Below are 14,196 nucleotides of genomic sequence, written 5' to 3'. Positions count from 1 at the left end.
CTGAACTTTCTAAAACTGTCTATTTTACCCCCTGGGCGGTTTTTGACAGCGGGTTTGCTACAGTAACAATGGGTTTGCTACAGCGCCGGCGTTTTGAATTTTCTTTTTTTTTATTTATTTTCGGTGAATTTTTTAAAAATCATAGTAAATCATAGAAAAATCATAAAATAAAAAATCTAATTTTATTGGACTCCATATGAGTAGATCTACACAGTGAATATATAATACGGTATGCTTTAGTACAAAATTTTTTTGTAGCTTTAGATTAATTGGAAAATCCAATTTTGTCTGTAATTAATTAGAATTTATCTATAACTAAGTTATACATAGTCCAATTAGTACGAATTTTTTACTATAGTTCAAGCATATAATAATTAGCGTACCATAAAAATTTCACCATAATTGGACCATAGAAGCTGCAGCTATGAATTATTTCAATTAATTACAGACAAAATTAGATTTTTCAATTCATCTAAGGCTACAGTAAAAATTTTGTACTAAAGTATACCGTATTATATATTCACTATGTAGATCTACTCATGTGGAGTCCAACAAAATTAGATTTTTCATTTTATAATTTTTCTATGATTTACTATGATTTTTCAAAAATTCACCGAAAATAAATAAAAAAAAAGAAAATTCAAAACACCGGAGCTGTAGCAAACCACCGCTACATGTTGCAAACCACCGCTACTGTAGCAAAACCGCTATCGAAAACCGCCCAGGGGGTAAAATAGACGGTTTTAGAAAGTTCAGGAGGTAAAACAGACGGTTTCATAGTTGGGGGGTGAAGTAGACCAAGTATGAAAGGTGGGGGTTAAGTAGACTTTTTCCATTTTTTATATATGTGTATCTGGATATAGTGTATATCTAGGTATATAGCAAAACCATGTACTCAAAATTTAAAACGACTTACAATTTGAAACAAAAGGTGTAGTTTACAACATAGATACAAACTAAGACAGCATCGAAGTCATTCTAGAATAAAGATTGGCTTTCTTTTAATAAACATGCTTCTGAAGATAGTGATTGAACTCCATGTTGCTCTCACCAGTTATCTTCACACCCACTCCTACAGTTCTAAGTGTCAATCCTAGTTGTACTATTCCTTCTAATCGTTATATATATATAGTGTAAACAAAACGTGTAAAGTGTGTTTAATACTTTAGTTTTGATGTATGTAACATTGTTACTAACCATTGTATGTGTACAGTGACTTTTTAAAACAGTGAAATAGAGGTTCATGTGATATGTAAAAATTTGTGGTACATGCAAGAAAACCACACGACTAGTATACAACCACCAAACAAAGTCCAGTAATAAGACCTACCCACTAAAACTAAACACAACTTCTTATCTAGGAGGCAACCAGAAACAACTCGGTTGCAAAACACTGATCCAAACCACTGAGGAAACTACGCGCACAATCTAGAGACCAACAACTACAAGGTAAGCACCAATTTGCTCAACAAACTATTATGCCTAAACTACCAGACAAAAAAGCGTGAAAACAGATTGCAAAGGACGTATATCACACAGTCCAATCAGTACTAGGTAAGCACCAACTTCCTTCTGTGATAGAGTACGTCCACCTCCACCTTGAACAGTGCCAAGCTAGACGCCATTGTAGGATACATGCTCCTTCTTTTCCTCGTTATTGCTATCATTGGCAACCTTTGATTTGTCGGTCTCAATGGTCTGCAGCTCACCGCAAGACACGAACTTGATGGTCTCCTTCCTTAACGTGAGGTAGATCACAGCACAAATGTAGAGCAGCATAAGAGGGAACACGATGATGCCAATGAGAATGTTAGCAGAAATTGGCAGTGAGTTGTCAAGGATCCAGCCAACAAATTTTGAGCAGAGGAAGTAGATGTTTATCCCAATGATAACAGACCCGAGCATCCAAGAGAATCCAATGATCTGCATGTCATCAATATATGCATCATTAGTTAAGGAAGGAAACTAATTTGTCCTTTCAAAACAAAAACAAAAATTGTTAGTTGCAACTGACTTTCGTACTTACATAGATAGAGTTTTTATGTTGGCCCATCGTGATGCTACTACTGCTGAACTTGAGAAGTGGAATGAGAGCAAATGGTAGCTCAAAAGACAGTATCATCTGCACCAAATTTACAGCAAGTCAACCAAACCAATCACCAGAAGATTTCTTTGTACAATCAGAAGTTTAAGTCAATGGACTTGTTATTAGTTCATACAATGTAACGCCCCAGGCCCAGGACACGGCACAGGCCCACTCTACCGAGGGGTGGGCCCCACCTACGTAGCAACCTGTTTACGCTTTCGTCCTCGCTTCGCGTAAAACGGTTAACCGAAGATTACTACGCGTCCTTGGCCTGGCTATTTAAGTTGGTTCGTTTTCCCCTCAACTATCAGTATTTAGCAGGGTCTCACATGCCCTAGGCCCAGGACACGGCACAGGCCCACTCTACCGAGGGGTGGGCCCCACCTACGTAGCAACCTGTTTACGCTTTCGTCCTCGCTTCGCGTAAAACGGTTAACCGAAGATTACTACGCGTCCTTGGCCTGGCTATTTAAGTTGGTTCGTTTTCCCCTCAACTATCAGTATTTAGCAGGGTCTCACATACAATTATACTAATAAGTTGTCTTTACAGATTCTGTAAATGGTGCTTATGTAGACAGACAGATGGTGGACGAAACAATTGTACCGATGCAATGATGATGAGATGGCCAGCACCACTGGAGCCACCGATGATGGCAACGATTAAGCTTGGTACAATGGCAATACTGCGAGTCATCAGGTTCCTCAGCCACTGTTTCATCTTGATGTCCAAGAAACCCTGAGCGAAGAGCCAAAGACATGCAAACCGTGCTTCAAGTACATGCATGATTAATTGTAGGTTTAGCACTTGAAATGTAATGCCTAAGTATAACAATTTCTGTACAAGTGTAATGTAAATTTTGGAAAGAATATGATATTATAATCTGTCAGTTTAACAATGATAACTGAAACAAGGCTAATCAGTTAATCGAGGTGAAGAAGATACTAGCTCTAATCCAGTTTGATTGCTGGTTAGGACAAATACAGATCCTCTACGCATCTTCAACCATTATGTTTTCCAAGCATATATTAATAAAAACAAATATGTGTAGATAACGGATTTACTAATACCATTCTCACGTGATACATCTGAATTATTACATATGTTAAAATTATTATCAAAGTTTTAGTGGTTTGATCGCAAACATTATGTGATGACATATATTCGCACCAGGAGTGGTACCTCCATGATGTATTGCCCAGCATAAGTACCAGTGATGGAAGAGCTGATTCCACAAGCCAAGAGTGCTACACCATACACAACTGCGCTGTTGTTGCCTAGCACATTCTGAAATAAAAAAAAGCAATCAAGTAAAACTCTCTGGTAGTCAACAGAGCCCAAAAGCTAGTGAGTAGTGACCAGGCAGTAATCAGTAATACCCTGAGGAGGAAGGACGAGGAGTCCAAGGTGATATCACTGCATTTTGCAGAGTCATCCGGTGAGAGGTTGCTTGAGTTACAGACAGTTCCAGAGACAGAGATGATACATATGTTGATGAGAAGTGCCATGAACATCGCTACACCGCTTTCAAAAAGGAAGAACCTGCATGCATCCTGAAGTGCAAACAAGCGAACAGATATGTTGATTGATTGTAGCCATTTTTCTTAACTGTGGAACGCCAGAATGTAAGCTGAATTGTTTTTGAATTTGAATCTGTTCAATTATATGTATTCACCTTGATTCCTCTTACTGATGAGGGAGTGTTCCTTGACAGTACCAGGGCAGAGTGCAAGAATAGATTGTGCCTGTAATTAATTTAAGAAAAGGATTATTTATACTGCAAAGGAGCTACACTATTTGACAAAATACCTAGACTATAAAATAGTGATATGATGAGGAATGGAGTTCTAGAGCATAAACTTAAGACCGTTTGTAGCAATAAAAAGAATTCAAGCTGCTTCTATCCAAAACAAAATCTCCTAGAAAGTAAAAAAAAAAAGATACACCGCATATAAACAGATGAACACACAAATATTTTCAATGCTAGATTTCTTACGGCATCACAAGAGACCCAAGAAGGGCTATAGTGTCTCCAGTAGCACCTGGCCCACTGAGGCTGGGGATGAATAGCCCGTAGATGACCTCTTTTGCAGGAGGCTTCACTATGCTCATCTCTATGAAGAAGCATGCTGCCATAACGAACACCAATAGTCCAACCAAAAGTTCCAGCTTCCTAACCTAGGTAAATGTACAAAACAGACTACATGCATAAAAAATTTCTTATATAAATGGTGAACATTAGTACTAGACAGAGTTAATGTTGGAAGTAGTTTTTGATGAGTTTGGTTTGAGCAGTGGGGTGGTACATCATCTGACTCCTAATTTTCTTGTTTGGTCTGAGGAATCGGATGTGTTGATCCATCACTACTTCATTCCGCATAAGCACTTCTAGTGTAAACATGAAGGATAGAGCCGTCCCAGTATCCCACAGAAATTCTCATGATGGATCATTTCATCTAGGCCAACTCCTCAAACCAAACACGACTAGAGAATACAGAGTACACAAGTGTTTGTGAGAATGTCAGTAAAAACATTTTTGATATGAATAGTCTGGCAATAAAATGATTACCCCATATTTTTGCATTCCAAGGAGGAGAAGTGTGCTTGAGCCAGTGATGAGAACCCCCACCCACAAAGGTATATGGAACAAGAGGTTGAAAGCAAAAGCTGTCCCTATAACTGAAAAATCATAACATTTGTGAGAAGCAAACGGTGAAATGAATATGGAAACTGATTAAGTTCCCTATATTGGCAAAGCAAGTTTGTCCGTTAACTTGCATTCCTGAGTTATACAGGAATAAACAGTGGACCAATTGAACTGAAAATTAGCAAGAAGAATAAATCTGTCATTTTAGCTTTGGCATTCAGAATTAGTATAGAACAACACTGAATCCTCTTTTATTGTATCCATTTATCTTCGGTAATATTATACACTATCAGCAGAAATCAAATGTTGGGGGGAGGTCCCCCCGGCCCTCAACCCACTGTTGGCCAAACTAACCTGCCTCGCTGCGGATGTTACCCCCCGCGGCGAGGGTTTTATGCTCTACGTGTTCTGACCTTGTGTTCAGGTGACGCATCCGAAGGTTGGCTGTGCCGTAGGAGCGTGGCGAGAAGGGGGCAAAATGGTGGCAGCGGGTGGACCCTCGCCGGGAACGCGCGAAGGTTTGGCGCCCACCGCGGGAGGGGACCATCCCGACGGCGGTGACGGCCCCGTCAAGCCGATTGGGGCTCGGGAGTGGTTAGCTAAGGAAAAGAGATTACCACCGTACCCTTGGTTATTGTATAGCGCCCACCCTCCGGGGTCTAACCCTAGTGTAATTCCACCGCGTCCCCGAGCATGGTCTATAAATACCCGGGGCGCTCGTGTAAGAAACAAGTTGAATTTTTCCAGACAAACTAATGGGCGTTTAATCCGCATTTTTCCATCACCTCGCATCCCTTTACCCTCGCTCATCCCTGTGAGGCAGCTTGGTCATTCACCTATGGGAAACCCTCGGCCTCTCCCCCCGTGCCCCTCAGCGAGCGTGAGAGGCTAGGAGTGACCCCACATCAAAATAGCAATTGAACAATATTTTTTTATGTAAGATTATCAAGAAATGATATTAACCTTCTGGGATATCTGCAGCAATCACAGCTAACTCTGCTAGCAGCCATAGGCAGATTCTCACCCATGCTGGATATTCCGTCTTGCATAGCTCGGCAAGATGCCGCCCTGAGTGAGTGAACAGCCATCAATTCCAATCGACGTCATAAGAGAGTGTAGTCCTACGCATGATATATCCTAGTTGTCTATAAAGTACGTACCTGTCACTACTCCAAGATTAGCAGATAATGACTGAATAATTAGTGCGAAGATGAGGCCAATCAAGGTCACCCAGAGGAGCTACGGAGGAGCAAATTAAAAATAAATAAATGACAAAAAAAAGAGCAGAGTAGTTAGTGTTGGCTTGTAATATGCAAGAAATGTTGCTTGCTAGGGTGAATGGCGTGATTTAACAAAGATCTGAAAGTGTACCTCATATCTGTGATCTGCACCAGCTTGCAAATCTGTTCCCACTGTTCAAATTTGACAAGTATCATCAATAGTGTGCGATATATGGAGAAAAAGAGATAGAGAAAGAATGGTGCGGGGCGTACAGTTTCCGGGATCAAGGTAGGCCAAACAGACCATAAAGCCTGGTCCAACGTGGTACAAGAACCTTTTCCATGCTGGGCCCTGTGTTACACAGCACCATGGAATTAGCAAGGATACTTATTGCCCAGTAATCAAAAGCATGAGACAACCTAAAAGACAAAGGGTAGTACATTTTTTATCTAACCCACAGGACAGCAATGTATCATTTCAATAGTAGTAGAAGAAAAGAACAAAACACACAAATGTTTAAGATCATCGACGTCTCTGCTATCATACAAAGATCATGTAACCAGTGCAGAAAGAATACAATTGAGATTTGTTATTTTTAGTTTCCGGGATCAAGGTAGGCCAAATAAGACCAAAAAGGCAAAAACTTTGACTGAGGCAGGAACAGTGAAGCAGAAAAGGCCGAAAAGGCAAGTGAGCAATCAGTACAATCTGAAAGGACTCCATGGACAATCAGACAAAAAGAAAGTTGCAGTTTAAGTTGGGGATGGGCGTAAGCATAATGGCAAGACGTCCACCTCCGCAATAGAAATGAATAAATGACCCAGATGGAAACCAAAATTAATTACTTGCAGAAAGCATAACCAGAACAGATTAAGAAAGGCTAAAACACGCACCCTGTCACCCTGCAATCGAAATCCTGCCACTATATGCATTGCTCGTAGGCATTTCCACAAACATGCGGAGCGCACGTGAAAAGGTCCCGGTTTTGCTGAATGCTGGCCACGGCAGGCACTAGGCAATGTGTGTGCGGATTGCAAAACTACTAGTGTTGATGGTGAGAACGAACGTATCAATGCACTGAAGCTGACGGACTGACGCGCCATTTACCTTAGCCGCAGCGGGGGCCTCGCTCCCTACGGGTCCGGCGAGCGCCTCGACGTCGACCACCACTCCTGCGGGCGCCTGCGCGGCGTCCATCGATTGATCCACTAACGGCAGCCGGCAGGGGCAGCAGGGAACGAAGAAGAAGAGGGCAATGGAGCAGCCTCGTATACGATCGCAGCGTGGCCGGGGGTGTGACGGTGTGTAGCTAACACTCCGACGCTGAGAGCGAGATCGATCTCTGCGACTCCGCGCTCCATCTCCAGAATCTCGAAGTAAATAGCCTGCAGGTGGCCGCGGGCGCGCGCGACGGTGGCGTCGCGTCGCGTGCATAGAGCAGCGCGCGCGCGCGCGCGCCCGCCCCGCCGTCGTGTGACCCTGAGGCGGGAGCGCGCGCTGCACGCGCTCCCGCGGCTGATGTGGACAGGCGTAAATGTGATCACCTCTCGGCTGATGCGAGTGGCATAGCGGTGGCTCGTGCGCAGAGGTCGGCATGGACGTAGCGGCAACGTGGTCTACATGCTGGGGCGTGGGCTGGGCGAGGTCAAGGCAGACGCGAGCGAGTGGTGCTTGGCAAGGCTATGTGGCAGCTTACATTTGCGCGCACAGGCGAGGCTAGTACGCGTGTGGGCAGTGGCGAGGTGGTGGGCAACGGGCAGTGTTGGATGGGCAAGGATGGCCGGAGCTGAAAACAGGAAAGGAAGAGGACGACGTCGGGTGTGACTGCGTGAGGGTAAAGACGAGCATTCGGGACGCCCGGCATGGCATGGCTCAGGGCCGGTAGCCGCCTCAGTGGGGATATTTAAATATTTGCCACCCTTACGGTTGGCTCCTACTAACTTGCCAGCTTTAGAATATGAATTATAGTTTTGCCATCTGAATTGCTCTGGTGCTAAAGATTTGCCTATTTTGGACTCGTGGCAGTACAGGTCATCATGCCACGGTGAATCGGTCGGGGAAAAAGACGTCCATGCCCCTTAGGCTATTAGGACAGCCAGCTCTAACCAGCCACCGTGCTCCAAAAAAAAAAAAAGCCACGTGCTCCAGCTCCAACCAGCCAACCAACGTGCTCTACATATATTTGCTACAGGAGGCAGCCTACAGTAAAAATTCGACATGATATATGCTAATCATGGTCACAAATTTGCATACATATATTAGTACATAAATTCGACAGCCACTGTACATTAAAAATCAGCATCATCATGGCCACACATGAATTGTACCAAATATATATATGAAATGTACCATACACAGCAAGCACATTAGCTAAAAGAGACCACTGATGTCTAAGTTTGGTCATAACAGCCATACATAGAATCATTAAACAGGTTCTAGGTGACACATAGCTAAAGCAATGGCCATTTAACAGTTCTGACCAACAAAAGTACATAAGGTGCCATTTATCAGGTTCTGGCCGACAAATATAGAGCACTAATGCCATTTAACAGGTTCTGACCACAATGCACACTAGGAATCCACAAAAGTCATTGTTTTTCATCTCCACGGCCTTGGCTTATCTTATGTTTTCTTGATCTTGGAGGCTAGCTGCTTCCTCCTCGGAGTCATCTTCTTGGGCACGGCCTCCACAACTTGTAGCTCTCCTTCTGGAAGAGGTTCAGCTGCACCCAACAATAATCTCCTGAAAAAAATAGAAAGTGAGGGGTGTTTACAACAGCAAGCAGTGCACTGGATGTTTACAAAAATCCTAGTAATTATACCTCCTAGTGCTTGGACCTGATGGGGTGCTTGGACCTGATGGGGTTCCTGGAGCTGCTAGCTGAACCTCTATAGGCACAAGTTCAATAGGGAGCTCTCTGTTGGCTGCCCTTGCTGCTGCTTCAGCGGCTTCCATAGCTGCTGAAGCTCTGAGTTGAGCTTCTTCTGCCTCCAGCCTTGCCCTCACTGCAGCTTCCCTTGCTGCTGCAAGCCTTGTCCTAGGAGTGGCTTGTTTAGGAGCAGGGATGTCCCCTGTCTTGCTCTTCTTCCTCCCAGGCTTCACACTAGTCTTCTTAGTTCTCTTCCTACAAGCAAAAAAGTGAAATTTTTAGCACATTACAGCAACAGCAATAATAAAGAAAAAATGTGTTGCTCCTACCTTTTCTTAGTTCCTGTCAAGCTACACCTCCAGCTACCTTGCCTGTGCCCATGTTCACCACATCCTTTACATAAGGCTTGTCTGGTTGCCTTCCCACTTCTCTCAGCTGGTGGTTTGGCCCTGTTTTTCTTTTGCCTGCCTGGCCCTCTCTTTTTCGCAATTGGAGGATGCAGATGAAATCCCTTGTTTACTTCAGGCCACTGAGATTTGTCTGTAATATTTGCTACTATTCCATCATAAGCAGCTTGGAACCTCTCAACAGAGTAGTAATTGTCCACATAGCTGCCCATGCTTGGCTGCCTTACGCTTGTGATGACTGCTAGTGCATGTGGACAGGGTTTTCCAGTAACTTGCCACTCTCTGCAAGTACATGCCCTCTGAGTTAAATAAACAACATGTCTTCTGACCTCTTCATCCTTATACATCTCAGTCACTTCAGTTTGCTCAGGATAGCCTTTGGTGACCTTCAGGTGGCTTAGACCCTTGGAAGCTGCATTGAGTTGGTGAATTACAGCAGGCAGTATTCCAGGTGATAAGGCCCTGGAGATCCTCCTCCTCTTGGCAAAAAGTATCACTAACCTCTCCCTTATACCATCTACCATGCAGTGAGGAGGCAAATCCTTCAAGTCCTTCACCCAAGCATTCCAACTCTCAGCAAGGTTGTTGTTAATGTAATCACATTTGATGTCTGCACTGAATTTACTTCTTGCCCACAACAAACTGTGATGGTCATCTAGCCACTTTGTTACTCCTGGGCTTGCTGCCACAACCTTGTCAAAAAAGTACTTGAACCTGTGTGGAGAGTAGGCTCTTGCTGCAGGCCACATATTTTTTGCATAAACCTCTCCAGTGTAGTACTTCTTCATGTTCTCCATCAAATGTCTAAAGCACTCTCTCTGCTCAGCCCATGGAAACACTTGCTTGACTGCAGCTTCAAGCCCCTTGCATGCATCAGTGCAAACAGCCAACCTAGGCAGGGGCCCTATTGCTTTACCTAGCTGTTCCATGAACCATGTCCAATTTTCTGTGGTTTCAGTGTCAAAAAAACCAAATGCCAGTGGAAACATCCAATTATGCCCATCTAATGCTAAAGCTGCAGGCATTTGTCCATTCCACTCTCCAGTTAAATGTGTGGAATCTATACTAATGTAAGGCCTGCAACCATATAAGAATCCATCTATGCAAGCCTTGAAGGCACAAAAAAATCTAGTGAAGTGCACTTTCCCATCAACTGTGACTGTGTCTATCTCTACAACACTGCCAGGTGACCTCAACTCTACCTCGGCTTTGAATCTGTACAACCAATCATAAGAATCAGACCACTTACCAAATAGTTTGTCTGCTGCTCTCTGTCTCCCATACCACACAGTTTGGTAGCTTGTCTCAATTTTGTACTTGTCATCAAGAAACTCCTTAACTGCAGCAGCCCCCATACTTGGTTTTTTCTTCAATAGAGGTATAGCTTTCTGTGCAACCCAACCAATAGAAGCCATGTTGGTAACAACCCTATTAGTTGATGGACACTTGTGGACACCACTGTTGATCTGAATCTGCACAACAAAACATACAATGTTAGAAACCAACTCAAGTCAAACAAAAAAAGTATGCATGAACAGCCAACTGCCTTACAAAACAAAATAATTGGTTCAAAAATGTACCCTGACACTCTTATCACGTTGAGTCCTAGCTCTAATAATCCAAGGACAGCCAACTGCCTTGCAAAATCCCCTGAACCTCTTTTTGTCAGACTTCTCTGTCCCAAGCTCAAAATCTTTAACAATGGCATGTTGCCTTACTGCCATCCTAAAGTCATCCATACAGGGATAGTATATGCCAACTGACATATCCGGAAATTCCTTATCCCAATCTTCCATAGGCTCAGTAGGAGCTGTGTCATCAACAGTAATTGCAGCATCTTCCATCTCTCTTTCAAGTTCCTTAGAGATGGTAGGGATAGGAATTTCCTCTCTAGCAGCTTCCTCGGCCTTCTCATGAGCTTCCTGGAACCCCATTGCCTCATAAACAACATCCTCATCAGCTATTGCATTTGCCTCACCATCCTCAGCTTCCTCTTGGATGATAGTCAATGTAGCCCAGTCTACTGGAACTGCCTCATCACCATCCTGTGCTGGAGATGTACAGGTATCAGCCATTCCTTCTGAATTAGCTCCAGCATAAGAAGCATCAACATTGGTCACATCAGACATAGGAATACCACTGTTGTTTGTCTCATATCCATCCTTAGTAGTAACCTCAACAGTAATATATGCCATCCTTTCCTCCCATTTCTCCTCTATCATTTTCTGCCATTGCTCATCCCTTCTAATTTTCCATTCAGAGCCACTATCACTGTCCAAAACCCAAATTGACAATGTCTGGCTTGGTCCCCATATAATCTTCGTAGCAATTTTATCATGAAACTGAGCTAGACTGTACCCAACACTCCTATCTAGCCACAACTCATGTTCTTGGTCAACAATTTCAACAAGCCCATCATATTCAAGCACAGCAGTGTACTTAACGATTTTAACAACTAGCCTAAATGCATTGCCAGGTTCGATCCTGGCATTAATGTAAACATAAAAACATTGCATTGTTAGCCAAGTACCCCATGTAACTCAGTCCAACTGTCTTCCCTACAGTGAAAATAGAGAGACTCACCAAGGGGGGCAGCCATCAGGTTCCATGGTCACAGATCAGGATCCAACGCCTGCTACATCACCCACCTACAAACCAAAATTGCAGTAAAAATCAATGTTCAACCCTAACCCTAGCTCGGTAAACGAAGGCAAAATAAGAGGGCCAACGAGGGGCGGAGGGTGGGGGAAGTGCGTGGTCAAACCTGCTTGGGTTCGGGGTTGTGGAAGTGCAGATCGGGGTCAACTTCCGGCCACCGTCCTGCAGCCCACCTCGCCGTACCAGCCGCTGCAGCCGAGAGCAGGGGCGCGGGAGAAGAACGGGGAAGAAAGGGCGCGGGCGACCGGCGAACGGGAGAGGAGGAGGATTCGGGATGGACGAAGGGCTCGGCGCCGGTCGCGCGGGGCTTCTCCTCTGCCCGTCGCGGGATTCCGGGCGACCGCGAGCGGACCTGCTCCCCTTTCCGTCGCGGGTGGAGAACGGGGGAAGGGGACGACTCGAGAAGCATGTGGCTGACAGCATAGAGTGGAGGATAGGGAGGTCTTTTTCCTAAGCCAATCCACCGTGGCAAGCTGAGGTGTACTGCCACGACGTTAAAACGGGCAAATCTGTAGCACCATCGTGATTTGGGTGGCAAATCTATAATTGCCGTTCTAAAGCTGGCAAGTCCGTAGGAGCCAATCGTAAGGGTGGCAAATATATAAATATCCCGCCTCAGTGCACCGTGCCTCCCTGATGGCCCAGGCACGGCACGTGGGCTGTTTTTGGGGCCGTGCCAGCCCGAAAAGTACAGGCCCAAAATCGTACCGGGCCAATTCGAAGCCCGCGATCACGTAAAAACACCTGATTCAATATATATTTGAACAAGTTCACAAGCATTTAACAAACTAAGTTACAATTATACAACTACAAGTCACAACTCACAAGTTAAACAGATTCAATACATATTTGAAGTATACAGGTCACAAGTTCCCACTTCCCAAGTGCTTCATAGTCGGTCACAATATCACACACAATTGCTTCACAAAATCACAAGTCACAATATCACAGAAAAAAGAAAGCCAAGATGATTAATTTGAGCTGTTTATGCAATGTTGCCTCATTAAAAATCTTTCTAGGTAAAACTCACATCTCGTGAGAAACCCTAGAAAGAAAAAAGAGTACGACAAGCTCATTTCAAATTCAAAAGTTCAAAGTTATTACAAACCATAGTTTCAAATGTCTCACACTCACACTGACTCACACACTGTCACTCAGCACTCAGCAGCAGCACTCAACCAGCACCAGCAGCAGCTTCCTCATCAAGCCATAGGTTCTTGAAGTAGTCTTCTAACTCCATGTTCTCCACAGTATGATGTCCTCTGTCTTGGCCTAACTCCCTGTCCTTGATGCAGACCAACATCTCCACCGTCTCTGAGTCCAATCGCCGTCGTCGCTCCTCAATGATCCTACCAGTAAGACTAAAGCAAGACTCCGAAGAAGTAGTTGAGACGAGATCTAGCATAATATCTTTAGCCAAGGTAGAGAGAACTGGATAGGTTAGTTTATGCTCATGCCACCAATTGAGGATATCAAAGTCATCATCATAGGCAACAACATTATCACTGTCAAGGTAAACAGTGAGCTCAGAAAGACCAGGAGCCACAGTGGTAGATGAACCAGCACTTGAAGGACCAGAAGAAACTGATCCTCCAAAAATTTTGCCCTATGCCTGCTTCCTCTTACCTGTCAGTCCAGATGGATGTGTGGTCCTAGCTGGCTTAGCTGCACCAAACTTAGATTCATACTTGTCATACAGTTTATGCAACTCAGATTTAACCTCAGCAAAATAGGCAATGTAACTCATATTGTTACACTGAGCAAGCAATTCAAGAACATTTTGCAAACCTCTCATCTTAGCCCTAGGGTCTAGAACAAATGCAAATGAATATAACAGTGGTATAGACTTCCAGTACTTGAGAAATTTAGCCTTCATTGGCACAACAACAGCAGCAAGATTATTATCATGTTCATAGTCATGCAGATGGCCAGTAATCTCAAGTATGTGATGTAGTATCAAAGGACTAGTGGGGTAATAAACATCAGAAAGTACAACAGTTGAATCATAGAACAATTCAAGAAACTTCAATATCTTTTCAGCAATGTACCAATGTTGTTCATTCAATAGTGGATAGCCACAGTGAGTTAGAGAGAGGGCGACAAACGAGATCGACCAATGGAGGACAACGAGCAGTTAGGAGAGAGGGCGGGAGGAAGAAGATAGTATGAGAGGAGAAAGACGAGAGGAGATCTACAAGATCCAGCGGTGGAGGGGTCGCCGGAGATGGGGAAGGCGACGAGAAAGGCGGCGGCAGTGGCAAGCTGCGGCAAGAGAGGCCGAGAGAACAAGTCCTATCCGCAACAGGAGG

The 14,196-nt window shown here is 44.2% G+C and overlaps 2 protein-coding genes across 3 annotated transcripts; both read right to left on the bottom strand.

Annotated features, from left to right (window-relative positions):
* Positions 1 to 1,281: 1,281 nt before the first annotated feature.
* On the bottom strand, positions 1,282 to 7,522 carry LOC136545615 (metal transporter Nramp1-like). 2 transcript variants are annotated; one of them, XM_066537620.1, is made up of 13 exons: positions 7,060 to 7,522; positions 6,225 to 6,303; positions 6,103 to 6,143; positions 5,892 to 5,970; positions 5,695 to 5,799; positions 4,654 to 4,763; positions 4,081 to 4,262; positions 3,760 to 3,829; positions 3,464 to 3,637; positions 3,255 to 3,371; positions 2,691 to 2,822; positions 2,027 to 2,122; positions 1,282 to 1,923 (listed from the first exon to the last, which is right to left on the bottom strand). In XM_066537620.1, the coding sequence occupies exons 1-13, from the start codon at positions 7,384 to 7,386 to the stop codon at positions 1,615 to 1,617; spliced, it is 1,821 nt and encodes a 606-aa protein (XP_066393717.1). In that variant the 5' UTR covers positions 7,387 to 7,522; the 3' UTR covers positions 1,282 to 1,614. The 2 variants fall into 2 exon arrangements, with proteins under 2 accessions (XP_066393717.1, XP_066393719.1); XM_066537622.1 differs by having other exon boundaries at positions 3,267 to 3,371.
* Positions 7,523 to 8,574: 1,052 nt separating this feature from the next.
* Positions 8,575 to 11,838, bottom strand: LOC136543645 (uncharacterized). Its single transcript, XM_066536033.1, has 5 exons — positions 11,813 to 11,838; positions 10,810 to 11,713; positions 9,152 to 10,701; positions 8,775 to 9,077; positions 8,575 to 8,695 (listed from the first exon to the last, which is right to left on the bottom strand). The coding sequence occupies exons 1-5, from the start codon at positions 11,836 to 11,838 to the stop codon at positions 8,575 to 8,577; spliced, it is 2,904 nt and encodes a 967-aa protein (XP_066392130.1).
* Between the last annotated feature and the right edge of the window lie 2,358 nt (positions 11,839 to 14,196).

Source organism: Miscanthus floridulus, chromosome 3 (assembly GCF_019320115.1).
Source record: "Miscanthus floridulus cultivar M001 chromosome 3, ASM1932011v1, whole genome shotgun sequence".
Classification (NCBI taxonomy): Eukaryota; Viridiplantae; Streptophyta; class Magnoliopsida; order Poales; family Poaceae; genus Miscanthus; species Miscanthus floridulus.
The sequence above is the reverse complement of the archived record's forward strand: the minus strand, read 5'-3'. Positions and strand labels throughout refer to the sequence as shown.